The 13478-nt window shown below is 39.4% G+C and overlaps 2 protein-coding genes across 2 annotated transcripts; both read left to right on the top strand.

The window, feature by feature from the left end:
- Nucleotides 1-89: 89 nt before the first annotated feature.
- On the top strand, nt 90-3337 carry LOC129600182 (NADPH:adrenodoxin oxidoreductase, mitochondrial-like). The gene is given in 8 exon segments (XM_055498611.1): nt 90-326; nt 389-568; nt 770-865; nt 1162-1566; nt 2042-2237; nt 2240-2337; nt 2507-3014; nt 3070-3337. Coding segments are annotated over 7 exon segments (1449 nt in total). The 5' UTR covers nt 90-326; nt 389-439; the 3' UTR covers nt 3087-3337.
- Nucleotides 3338-4967: 1630 nt separating this feature from the next.
- On the top strand, nt 4968-13024 carry LOC129600168 (uncharacterized). Its single transcript, XM_055498593.1, has 10 exons — nt 4968-5606; nt 6795-6954; nt 9765-9884; nt 10257-10375; nt 10949-11008; nt 11074-11142; nt 11354-11650; nt 11862-11957; nt 12013-12163; nt 12430-13024. Exons 2-10 carry the CDS (start codon nt 6852-6854, stop codon nt 12642-12644), a joined length of 1230 nt encoding a protein of 409 aa, XP_055354568.1. The 5' UTR covers nt 4968-5606; nt 6795-6851; the 3' UTR covers nt 12645-13024.
- Nucleotides 13025-13478: the final 454 nt, after the last annotated feature.

Below are 13478 nucleotides of genomic sequence, written 5' to 3'. Positions count from 1 at the left end.
CGCCCGCGGTGGTCACCACTACAGCACACTTTATGTATAATATTCTGAATATTATATTCACTTTCAGAATAAATCAATACATGTACCTGTATATTGTAAAGATATTTCTGATTATTTCACTGTACTCTGTAGTTTTCAGTTTTAATTGTAAGTTCTTAGTTCTGAAACGACAAACGTGTCTGGGCTTTCAGTTACTTCGACATAATGTACAGAGATATATAGATATAATACGACATGTATAGTTCTGCATAAAATGTTTCTAACGTGAGATACCGCTTGTTGGACGTATTGTCGGTATTGATGTTTGATAGCTTCGCCTTCTTCCAGTAAGATTTCATTGGTTTATATAGATATTTTATAACCTATTCACGGTCCAGATTGCTTTTAGAGTTTGCTTCTCATCGTGCGAACTGTTCCGCGAGTCGCCATAAATTCCGCAATGCGTACAGTGCCATTTCTGAGAAGTAGCAGATTCTTTTCGACGACAATTTATCCTTCGAAGGCGCCACGAATCGCAGTGGTAGGCAGTGGACCAGCAGGATTTTATAGCGCACAGTATGTTTTAAAGGTTGGTACCAAATGCGCGACAGCAGTATCTATGCAGTATGCGCCGTAGCGTCCCGAGAGCCGAAAAAATGAGGAGATAAAATCATAAAGACTGCAAATTTAGCAAGTGATAACAGTAGGAAAAGAGTCGAACAACTGACAGCTATAAATTTATTTTAAAATTTGATGAATTCAAAATTTTTGTACTTTGCTGTCTTTGCAGCACATTAATGGATCTTGTGTGGATATGTTTGAAAAATATCCAGTCCCATTTGGACTGGTACGCTTTGGTGTCGCTCCTGATCATCGGGAAGTGAAAGTAAGTTGTGCAAGCCTTTCAACAGGAACGTTCTTCTAACCTTTTAAGTTGTCGTTATTGCACGAGCAGATAAAAATTTTCGCGAAATTCTAAGCTGGTTTTTTGTCTTGTGTGGAATTTATATTTTTATTGATAAAAACACAATAAGGCCCACAAGGGCTTTACAGTGTTTTTATGTTTGATTAATAGTCAATCATGAATTTTACTGATTTATTTGCATTTTTACAAGAGTGGATGCTACGTTGTTTACGTGTTCATGTACGGTAATTTTGTTTTCATGTTATGGAAATTTGTAGAATGTGATACACTCGTTTTCCGCGACAGCCAAATGTCCAGAATTTCGTTTTTTCGGCGGTGTAACCATTGGGTCAACGCTAACGGTGGCGGAACTCCTCCAGCAATACCATGCTGTTATTTTAGCCAGTGGTGCTTCCCGCGATCGTTTATTGGATATTCCCGGTGAGGATGGATTTGGTGTTTACTCGGCTCGGAATATTGTTGGCTGGTATAATGGCCTTCCAGACGATGCATCTTTTCAGCCCGATTTCTCCCATTCCTCAGCGGTCATCGTTGGTCAAGGAAACGTAGCGGTTGACGTTGCAAGAATATTACTCACATCGCCGGATGCGCTGAGCAAAACTGACATTACGGAGTATGCACTGGAAGCGCTGCGTAGAAGTCGAGTCCGGAATATTTTTTTGGTAAAGCAGTAATAAATAAATAGTTACGTAGGTAAGGTAAATTTGAATAGTTTTCGAAATAGATAAGTTTTTTGCGAGATTTGCGAGCTCGAAGCAAGTGATGTGTGCCCCTAAGTTTTTAAAAATCTCGACTGAAGTACAGCAGAGATATAAAGTTTTACCTCGAATACTTCTGCGGATGGAGTGTTTGCTTTAAAAATCGCGATATAAAGTTTGTTTGAATCAATTGAATGTACTCTGGCCTCTGCTACTCTGCACTGCACGGTAAATCGACGCTATTTTGAGACATGCATTCCGGTAAGTATGGAAAAAGCTAATACAAAAAATAAAAAAAACAATAAAAATGCCATAGAAGTATGCAGTAATGTTTTATATAAGAAATTGTCCTAAAATTAAAATAAAGTAGTCTATTAGAACTGTGAAGAAATCGAGTTGAGTTGGAATTTACGTGAGTAATTGTCACCTTTTTTTCCAGGTTGGACGTAGGGGACCAGCACAGGTTGCGTTTACGATTAAGGAATTTCGTGAATTGACTAAACTACCGGATGTTAATATAATTCTGAATGAAGTTGACGTCGCTTTGATAAGAAATCATTTAAAAGAGTTTCCCAGACAGCGGAAGAGGTTAATGGAGTTGATGGTGAGCTGTGCCGGAAATGTTCCTTCAGACACTGGCAAAATTGCTATCTGAAATTTCTTGCTAGTCCGAGAAAGATTGTTCGGAGTGATGACAGAATCGAAGCTGTGAATTTTTCTGTCAATCGACTAAGGGTGGGTAATTTTTGAACTTTCTGACTTCTGAGATCGGTTCTTAGAATTGTCAGCTGTTTTTGTCAGTTTTACAAAAGAGCCAGGAAAGGCGGTAACTCAATGTTTTTGATAGTCGGCTGCCAGGTTTCAGTTGCGGGTTAAGTTGTTTTCTGTTTTGCTTTGTCATTAGGATCCCATGGATATTTCTTCCGGTGTGGTTTCCACAGATGAAGTTGACATCATAAAATGTGGCCTTGTAATTCGGAGTATCGGATACGAAGCAGTTCCGCTGTGCAGCAGTATTCCCTTCGACTCTGCAAAGTGCATCGTTCCTAACGATATGGGCAGAGTCGATCAGATGCCGGGGCTGTACTGTAGTGGATGGATTAAACGTGGCCCTGTTGGTGTTATCTTAACGACCATGAACGATGCATACGAGACTGTTGATACCTTGATGGAGGATATACAGTCTGGTCGCTTGAATTTGAGCGATAAGATCCGCGATCCCACTCAGATTTTGGAACTACTTCGTTCACGGCAGTGTGATCCAGTATCGTTTGAAGAATGGGAGAAAATTGATAGAGAGGAGGAAAGAATCGGTAAACTTAGCGGGAAACCAAGGGAGAAAATTGTGTCAGTACGAGCCATGCTGGGCGTTGCAAAGGATATCAGGTTTGTGGAGAATGATGCCGCAAAAGGTAACAACAGCCATTGTGGAGTGCGATGCTGTCTTGAATATTACTGTATTTGTAGATACCGTTGCTCTTTGAAGAGTGATACTTATTAAATCATCAACTTCAAAGCTAAAGCGGTTTTTTGATGATTCCATCGATGGACACTGCAAAAATGCTGGACCCCGGGTTTTAATTTTGTTGTTGGATTTTGGCTGTAGTTTGTTTATCCATGCATCTCTTATGTGTGATGTATCGGCTGGCCGTGAGCCTGACATCCGTTTTTGGTATCTTTCGCTGTAGCGGAATGAAGAAATACTCTGTACATGGTTCCGCGGAATAAAAGAAAATGCGATCGCAGTACTTACTTATATATTTCTGTGACCCATCTTTCGTAATGTATCATTTATGAGAGCACTGGATTGGGGATAACTGTATGCACATTATTCAAAAAGATCAATGTTTTTAAATTAATGTGTGTTCCACCCAGCGTACAATATCTCACGCCTACCATAGATCTTTTATCGAATACATTTGATATAATTAGTCAATCAAAAATGTTTCATTCGCATAACGTAGCCGTATATTTTGTTGTTTTATAATTAGATACATGCAACATAGTAACACTTACTCTAGTGCAGTTGTATTGTGAACTCATAATTCAAGTTGAGTAATTTGTGAAGGTCTTTGAACAATAACATAGTAAAGTTTTGCACAGTATAGTACCGTACTTATCTGGCACGTTAAAGTATTCCACACGAACAAACTGCCGTTGATTATTTTTGTACTTTTTTGGTAATTTGTCTAATAGCATCTTTTGCATGGTCAACGTAATGTGCAATTGTACACATGTTCAAGAGTCAAGACTATACAATGTTATGATTACGAGCAATAAGCATTAAGTATTGGTAACAATGGTAAGTGACTCTGGATATGCATATGCACATATGCACGTAATATCAAATCTGGCTCTAAAATCTGTAATATCAAAGCTGGCTCTAAAATCTTAATAATACAATTATTATAACTATGAAACTGTTTTTGATGCAGCGTTGCAGTTTAGAAATACAACGGGGCAATGCTGCCTGTGTTCTTGGTACAGTTGAGTGCAGTCGCAATCTTGATGAACTGTTTTTGGTTTTCTAATTGTTAGATATATACTGTATAAGTTTTTAGCATTTCAAAATTTAGTGACCTCATATACTGTAATTATGATGTTACTATGACTCTATGAGGGATTCCGTTTTTAATTTAACAGTAACTCAGCCATACGATAAAGTCGGCACTTTAGAATTTAAATCATCAGCGCATTTTGCGCTTACGAAGTTTTCACATGTGTGGTTGTTAATTTAAAGGTCACGCTATTGGCTAACAATAAGAAAGATTTCACTGTAATTGTAGTACAAGTAAGTAAATTTTTTGTGCTAACTTTATTGTAAATAAATGCTGAAGGAACGGGTTTCCTTGGAATGAGTCGCAGGTCCTGTCTAACATTTGAAGTTTTGCAGTATCAGGTTTCATGGTTACAATAAGTTGATTGGTAAAGAATGGATACTATCGAGCCATATTATCATTTTTTAGCATTAATTGTCAAATTGTTCGAAAGATATGAGCCGATGCTGTGTACTTACGAGTATGGGCTACAAAAATTTGCTGCGCTTATACTACCTGTAGTACTACCCTAATCATTTTTGCAGTTGAACTTGCAAGCTGCAACCATAAGTATAATAATACGGTGTGTATTCATTTTTTTAATAAAATTATTAATTATACAGCAATGACAAGTGTGCATTAGTGCATTATCATAGCAAAAAAGTCTAAAGAGGCTACAGTTTACAACTACTAAGGAAGTCTTTTTATTGTCAAAATATTATATGTGACTGCAAGAGAAGTGCTTAATATGTACCTTTCTGATTTTAATTTATCGACTTATGATTGAGCAGATTCACCGATGCATATCCGAAAAACTTCAAAATCGACAGCTATATAAGTACGTATTTTTAATAAGTAGATACAGCGCTTTTCACTGGTCTTATCGGCACGTCCCACAGTTAACGATTATTTTGCAGTTCGATTGTTGATTTCATACTTCAGACTCCGATTCGCTGCTGAGAGATCTGACTATAGTGCGTGACAGCCCAGGTCTAAAACACCATTTAAAAGTTCACGCCCAAACTTTTTCAAGCGTCTCACCAGACTTTAGATCGATATGTTTGACAGTTGTCTTTCCGGCGTCACTCAGGGACTTCCCTGTTGAAAAATCCGAAAACGTTGTTATTTTGTCTACAGAGATTCAGCCTAAAACCTTATGTACTGCTCTTTGTTCGTGTTTTTACTGAAATCGATTAAGTTTGTTTTATGCGACGTCGGCTCTTGCGCTCTCAACGATGAGAGCGCAGTGTTTCATGCTGAAGCGAGCATTTGCCACATCGAACCTCCATCGTTCTGATCGTGCCATAATCCTGGTTTATTGCACATTTGGCCTGCGAGCTTCTTGATTCTCTTTCCGCCTTGCTAGATTGCATTTTCTCTTTCCTGCAGCCTATCGCAGATTTTGAAACCATATTGCAGAGCGTTTATGCAGCCTTTTAGCAATTTATTGCCTCCTGCTCATGCAAGGTACATCAAGGATAAATTTATTTAAGTATTTTAATTTACTAATTTAAATTACTAGCTAAGTATTTACTAAGTACTTTAGTAAGTATTTACTAATTTAAATTATTTTGTTTTATCTGTTTTGCTTTGGATTTGGATAGTCTTGGTTGTTCATTTTAAAATGGAGTACAGCGTTCATCAATCATTACTTATAACTTACTTACATGAATAACTAGCATGCAATGAGATTATAATTTATTACGCTAAGCTGGTAACATATACAGATTTATTTTATTTTGCTTCTAAAATTGGCATTTTGTCATTTGGCATATTGGCATTCTGTCAGGTTGTTCTATTTTAAGCTAGAATATGACAGATATAATATTTTTAAAATGTTACAGATAACTTAGTCACTCAAGGATTACTAATTTACTACTAGTACTACTACTGTGTGTGCTTGCTCAGCGCGCGTGATTGTTTACCATTTAAAAAAAATTATTGAAGAAATTTTATAAAGCGGAATTATCAATATTTATTAAACTTATAAAGCACGTTTTAAGGACGTTGATCAAAATATCTTAAAATTAATGATGTTACTACTGTTATTATTGGCGTCAGGATTCAAAAGCTTTACGTTTTAGAATTGTTACTACTTACAATTAGGCTGAATTAGCTGCTGTATCGCATTATGCAATATGCAGCACTTTTTTTGGGTTTACGTAGATTCGTTGCCTGCTTTAAACGCATTAAATATGAAGTCTTCATATTTTCAAGGTCGTCCATCTACAGATTGCATACTTGTTCTTGGACGCATGAATTCAGACGCCTTGCTCATGCAGTCCTAACAATACTGCATTCTCTGTATTGGTTTTATGCTATTGTAATAAAAGCGGTGGCATTAATTGTGAATCTCATGTATTTCCAACGAGAGTATTTTTACTGCTTGATAATTACTGATGATTAGATATTATGAGTAGACTTTTCATACTTTTAAGCATAAGAAATAGATAAATAATAATAGTAAATTATATAGTTGTACGTGGGGAAAACTTCCAGTTTTTTAACTTTATTTGCAATAAGTACAAAGCGAGCTTCGCTCAGCAGATACAATCAGAATACTTCAGATTTGTTCCACAATTAATGTTTGCGCAAATACTGTTCGTACGAGTAATATCTAACTTGTAAGTGCGTATGGGATTTCATATTTTATAGGTTACCAGCTGACGCATGCGATGTGAATAAAAGAAAAGATTAGTTCGGACTCTCGATATGGCTGCGCATTTTCTGAAACGTCAAGTTACCCATTTGGGATATTCCGGAAGTGCTATAATTTACTGGCATGAAGCACAAGGATGTCCTCCATCGGTTAAAGGTATGGATTCGTGTTCGCATTACGACTTATAAATTTATTAATTAATATCTCAATTACAAAGGTGTTGTTTCTGTTATACTATAACCTGCAAAATTATTCATTTAAAATTTCGTTAACGCTTATGAGCTCGCTCACGACCGAAAGTTGCCGCCTGAGGATGCCGGGGCAAGTGATCAGCCTGAGCGATGTCCAGACGACACGCTGAAGGGTGCCGTCGGTCACCCAGGTTATGATACAAGCCGCGCCGGACACCTTTATTGAAATCGAATTGGTACAAGCAGTATGAGAAAGAAAACACGAGATAAAACACCGAACAACGTTGAGATACAATAAATGCGCATAAACGGGCGGGCGGGAGGTTGCGAATTTTCTGGCCGTGAAACTGCGTGTACGTGGCAAAGTGGCCCTGGAAGAATTCTGAAGGATGCAACCATGGTTGCCAAGACACGTGAGCTCGCTCTGCGTTAACGTCATTTAACGCTTGGGCGTTAAATGGCTTTTAATTGCTTATGAGCTCGCTCACGACCGAAAGTTGCCGCCTGAGGATGCCGGGGCAAGTGATCAGCCTGAGCGATGTCCAGACGACACGCTGAAGGGTGCCGTCGTCACCAGGTTATGATACAAGCCGCGCCGGACACCCCAAACCGACAGGCAACCCCAACCGCGCGGAGGCACACAGGAGGACTGCAAAGAAAAAATTGGGTTAATAATTAAATTTAGCAAAAAAAAAAATTTGAGAAATAATTGCAAACTCGATAAAGAAAGCGCAACGAACAAGAATCTAGACAGAATTCATTTGATGAAAACCACGAATGTGTGTTGTATCGTAACACTGCTCGCAGACGTGTATCCGGTGGTGCGGGCAGGGCGTTGCACAACGGCCATTATTATAGTCTCGACAGATAACAGGGCGAGGACTGCGCGAACTTGCTGCGGAGTTGCGAGGCTTTGTGTAGAAGAAGTGCTCAGGCTGGGAATGGTAGGGCTGCCGGAACCAGTAGGGCTCACCCCGGCGCGCTGTGGGCAAAGGTTGGCGTAGTGAAAAGGATCCTTGCATATAAAGCAACCGAAGAATTCCGGAAGTTGCAGGAGTTGTGGATGCATGAACAGCGGTGGCTAACAACTGGCTAAGTTATCGCTTAAAGGTACAGAGCGCACCACATCAGCCATAATTGCAGAATCTTCAGAAAACCAGGCCAACTCAGCTACATCTGGGAAGGTCATTTTCTCCCGGAAACGGCGATCGTATTCAAGCCAGATAAACAATGGGCGCGATACGGACAAACCACGGATTATCTCAATATATGCGAAAAAACATCCGGCTAAATCAGAATGATAAAACGTTCTGAAACGAGCGAAGAGCAGAAACGCCTCCAACCACGACAGGAAACTTTCAATTTTTCGACGAGCGGGTGGAGCAACAGAGGAACCAACTTTCCTCAGCGTCAACACAAATACCGTCCGTTCATTAGATGTGTCAAAATCGCGATTGTTTGGCTGCAGTTTGTTAAGATGAACGAATGCTCGCCGATCTGAGAGCGTCTTCAGGATCGAATTCTCCATTGCAGGTAGAGCCATGTATGCTGGTGGACGGGCGGGTGAGTTCACGGGTATTAGTGCCCACAGATCAACTAAAGGAGGAAAAAACTGTTGAACATGGGGCATGGGGCCACCACCCGTTGCTTGTCCATTAATGCGGTCATCTGGCTTTGTAGATTCGAGATGGATTCGGTCAGTGAATCAAGCTGGGTTGGGCGTTTCCCTCTATTGATTTACGTGCTGGAGATGCCATTTCTACTGGTTCCGACACTGAACTTCTAAGACGTTGCGCCTTTTACGCGGCATGATAAATAAGGTCCTTTAAGGTTTGCGATTTAAAATTTGCGAATTTTTCTGGCAAACTGCGTGTACGTGGCAAAGTGCCCTGGCATTCTGAAGGATGCAACCATGGTTGCTAAGACACGTGAGCTCGCTCTGCGTTAACGTCATTTAACGCTTGGGCGTTAAATGGCTATAATTTTTTCTGTACACCACCACATTTCTCTTGCATATGAATGTAATACAACTGTTCATTGTGTTTTAAATTACTTTTAGAAATAGGATGCCAGAAAATGCCGAAAGCGTGTGCTAAGTTTTCCTGAAATGTTTTCAGTGCCAACAGTTCTTACTATCTGTTTTCTTGAATTGTTGCGTATAATTGTTAGAAAAGCAGTCACGATAACCCGGCTTGCAGCTGCATGATATAATACTGGTGTTAGAAACGGGATTCAAAGTTTTGAACAGATACCATAGACTGTACGAGAGGTTAGATCGTTAAATATGGGCAGTCTGTAAAACTGCGAGTGTATCTTTTCAGAGTTACCTTTGCGTTCTGTCAAAACACTGCTCGACTACGGAAATAAATCTATCGCCTTTGGGCATTTTTTGTTAATGCAAAAAGTTGTGCAGATTCTAATCGCGTGATATATCGCATATCATTGATAAAATGGTAGATTTACGTCTTTAATTTGTGGCTCTGAATTTTTAATGAATTTGTACTTTTTATGAATAAATTTTTTTTTTGAAAAATTGTCTTTCTGTGCAACAAATTTTACCGTAGCTCGGCGATATATTAGTAATGTTTTTTTGGTAGCTTCGACCAGAATGCTTCCATGAGAGAAGGCTCTGCATAACTGGATACAATCAAGTAACGGCATTTAACTTTACATTTTTTGTAGGACTTCAGATCTAAAGTCATCACCGACTTATCTAATTATTTCACTAATTTTGCATTACTTTATGAATTTATAGCGTGGTTTCTTTGCTTTTAGCCTTGCCACTTCATGACATTGAATCCTTGGAGCCCGGAAATAGGATTTCAGAAAAAACGTTATGCAATGCGCGATACAAAGACCAAATATATAAATGTGTGGTGCTCTGGATCGAAGAAGGTGTGAGCGGCCGGATTGGTCGTTTGTCTAAATTGAAGTGTCATACCTTAACGCTTACTGAAAACGGCCAGTATTTTACGAGTAAACTGTTGTAGTACTGGGTACTGCATATTGTAGTTAAGAAAATGTTTATATGTTGACGCTATATTTGTAAACGAACACGACCAAGGGTTTCCAGCAGAAAGTCTGCGGTTTTTATCGGTACATATTATGCGTAGATAGTCCTTTCGTGTAATTTTCGCTGATTTGCAAATTTATCGATTTATTGGAAGTATTTTGTCGGAACAGAGCTTTTTTCGCTGATATGAGCAAATTTGGAAGCTGAATTGTTTAATGCACGCTGCTGATAAAATGCTTGATTTTACTTCTCAGATAAAAGCCCGGACGAATTGACCGTGGCGCGCTTGCTACCGTCATCGAATGAGCGGATTTTTGAGGAGAAGGGAATGCGATGGGCTCGAGAATTGCAGTATAATGGATTAGCAAAAGGAGTAGGTTGATATATTGAGTCTATTTGACCTTTAAAAATAGGTCAATAATTTTTAAAAATGTTTGTTCACATTCTGTGTTTTGCACCAGAATGTGAAATAAATGGTTTGGCCTGAAACAGGTAGTAATAATTAAGTAAAATACTGTTTAGCGATCGTGTGAAATAACGCATTTGCCAATTAAGTCAGTCTACACTCTACATTTTTTATATTTTCTTTTCTGTAAATTCTGTTAATCGAGCCGAGTTTTCTGCATGTGGCTGCTGATGGACAAATGAGACATGTTAGCGGACGCTGATCACCACTGAATTGTTTGTCTGAAACATGAGACTGGCTAGTAAATTTGTTTGATTTCTTCTCTGGTGTGGTTGAGAATTAATCACCATCCCTACTGGGCCAGCATGTAACAGATTTATTGATCCGTTGATTTGAATATTAGGTATTAGGCTTCACGTAGTCAGCTTTACGCAAGCTTTAAATAGCAGCTATTTTCATACTGGTAGACGACTTTTTAAAACTACTTTGTCAACATGTTACTGTGCCGTTACCGTTTTGATTTGAATGATTCTTTCGTAGCGATCGGAATTGATTGGGGTGAAAGCGGAGCTGGTGGAAGGACCGGATGCGCGGGAGCAGGTTAGAATTGAGCTTGTTGACTTGTACTTGCGTATGCAGAGATAGATTGAGTTTTTTTCACACAGTCGATCTCTCAAAATCAAGCAGAAAGAAACATGAGAAATGGGGATGAAATCGAGTGCGAAGACGATCCAGTAAGATACTGTATGATAAAGAATACACGAAAAAATTTTCTTGTAACTTTAGTCGATTTTGTAATCATCGAATTTGTTTTTGTTTGTGTCAGCAGAGGAATATAACGAGGTATTTACTACGCCTTCAACTGTGGTCTTTCTGGCTGTTTTAAAAATGAAAAGTGAAATCGAAGTAGTGCACAAAAATTTGATAGAGGGCTTGTATTTGTAGAAAAGGTACAGTGGCGAGCTGGAATTGAATTTTAATGGAATCGACCACGATGAACCGGTTGATCATGATGCCAACAGCCCGGCATATGAATCCTCCGCCGCTTCTGCTTCCAGCAGCACATACACGCCGCATGCACGAGGTCACATTCCGAATTCCATCAATGATATGGGGATAAAAATGCAGAAGCAGGGGCGAAAGCAGAAGATTCCCACGAAAGCCTGTTCTATGGTGCAAATGATGCCCTCTGTTCCCCGTATGAACATTCCTTCTTCCATTCGAAGCCAGAGCCCGATGATGGTAACCTTTTCTTTGCTTAGCACTTAGCAGTGTTTTTTTTTATTTTGGGTTATGCGTGTGGATGCTTCGAAATTTTTCTCCACTGACTTGCACTGTTGCGGAACCACTATTTTGCACTGTTGTAGGCTTATACTGACTATTTTACTTTAATCCTTTAGCTTTCCTTAATACCTGAGTAATTTTTAATGAGTGTTAATATGGTGTTGAACAGGATGATCTCGATGATGACATGGACGACTTTGATGATATGCCGTCGCTGACGGCAGCTGATACAACTTCTCTGGCTCTCTCAAGCGACGGTCTCGTGGTAAATACGGTGAATATGCTGCAAAACGTTTTTTTGTAGATTATGAAAGTTTCAGAAACGAATGTTACTGGAGACTACTTGGACGAAAGCACTACGATGCGCTATGCGTGAACTTTTCACGGAAGATGAGCTGGCCACTTCATTGCCACACCAGTCAAAAAGCGGCATGAATGTTCTTGATCCGCATCGTTTAGCTGTTGCGAAAGGTGATTCCACCTCAGTTTATATAAATCCTGTTTTAAAATCCTGACAACCGGTTATTGGAGACTTGTAATAATGGATTAAAATCTTGAGTACTAATTCGATGCCTTTTAAAATATTGCTTCTTATATTAGCACTGTCCGCTTCTGTTTTTTTGTGCTGAAAGAGTTAATAATGTCGTCACTTGAATAGTAGCAGTATGGTGCTGTTCTGGGTATAAATGTTGTAGCTTTGTTCGGAAAAGTTGTAGATGGACTTGCTACTGTTTTAGATTTGTTAGCCAAATATTGCTCTTCCAAAGACGTTCCACAGCCTTCGCGACGGCACGTTTCTCAAGCGCTTCACAAGTGCCTGATTAGCAGCAGGACAAGTAAATTCCGGATGAAGAAGTTCTCCCATGGACCTAAATTCAACTTTAACCATTCCGGTATGCCGCAGAAAGTTGCCAAGTTCCGCGATATGGATTTGCCGCGGCAGCTAAATTAATGGATCTGATTGTGAAACTGCATGCCGGTTTCACGATTTGAATGTATGCCGGTTTCACTGCCGGTGGTTGCAAATACATATTTAATTTTTTCTCATAAGAGGGAATCTCTTTTTTGTTTGTGTGCACTTTTTTAAGATCTTAAGTCTGAAGTGTGATCTGTTTTCGTCACTTCGATTCCTCGACGGTGTTGATCTAGAATTTTAAATTCCATAGTCGGTTAGCCTATGCATAGTACTAAAGTTCCTGAGCTGGTGCCAGGTGGCATTGATTATTGTATTTAGTTTTTCGTCCCGCCGTGCTGTGCCTGGTGGACTTGGTACGCGTCAGTATCCCGTTCTACCAGGAATTTTCAAAGAATAAATCCACTTGCGAACAAGAATTCTCCAAATTAAAAAAAAAATTATTTCAAAATAAATATGACAGTATTGCCGTATTGGTCGTTAAAGATGGAAGATTGGGGGTACAAATAGGTCTTAATACAGTGTGAGGAGCGAAGCGGCTCACGTAAAGCGACAAAATCTCACAAATGATTTCAAATCTACGACGTAGCCGGGGTTCGATTCCCCCGTCGGCGCCTTTTTCAGACGTATCTCGGTTTCCAGTGGATAGCGCCCTGGTTTTAACAGTAAGAACTTAATACAAAATCGCATGGTTGGCCGAAATGCTTTGAGCACAAAGAGATCTTCCGCCGCTAACTTCATTTGCCTACAAATCCACCAATTCCACTCACAGTATTTTGAAAGCAGTTTACAGTTTACACCCACTTACAACTTCAGTTACAAGTTAGTTATTTTCAACAACAGTTGATAATTGGGCAAGATACTCAAGACGAC

Source organism: Paramacrobiotus metropolitanus, unplaced genomic scaffold (genome assembly GCF_019649055.1).
Source record: "Paramacrobiotus metropolitanus isolate TYO unplaced genomic scaffold, Prichtersi_v1.0 Parri_scaffold0000166, whole genome shotgun sequence".
Classification (NCBI taxonomy): Eukaryota; Metazoa; Tardigrada; class Eutardigrada; order Parachela; family Macrobiotidae; genus Paramacrobiotus; species Paramacrobiotus metropolitanus.
The sequence above is the reverse complement of the archived record's forward strand: the minus strand, read 5'-3'. Positions and strand labels throughout refer to the sequence as shown.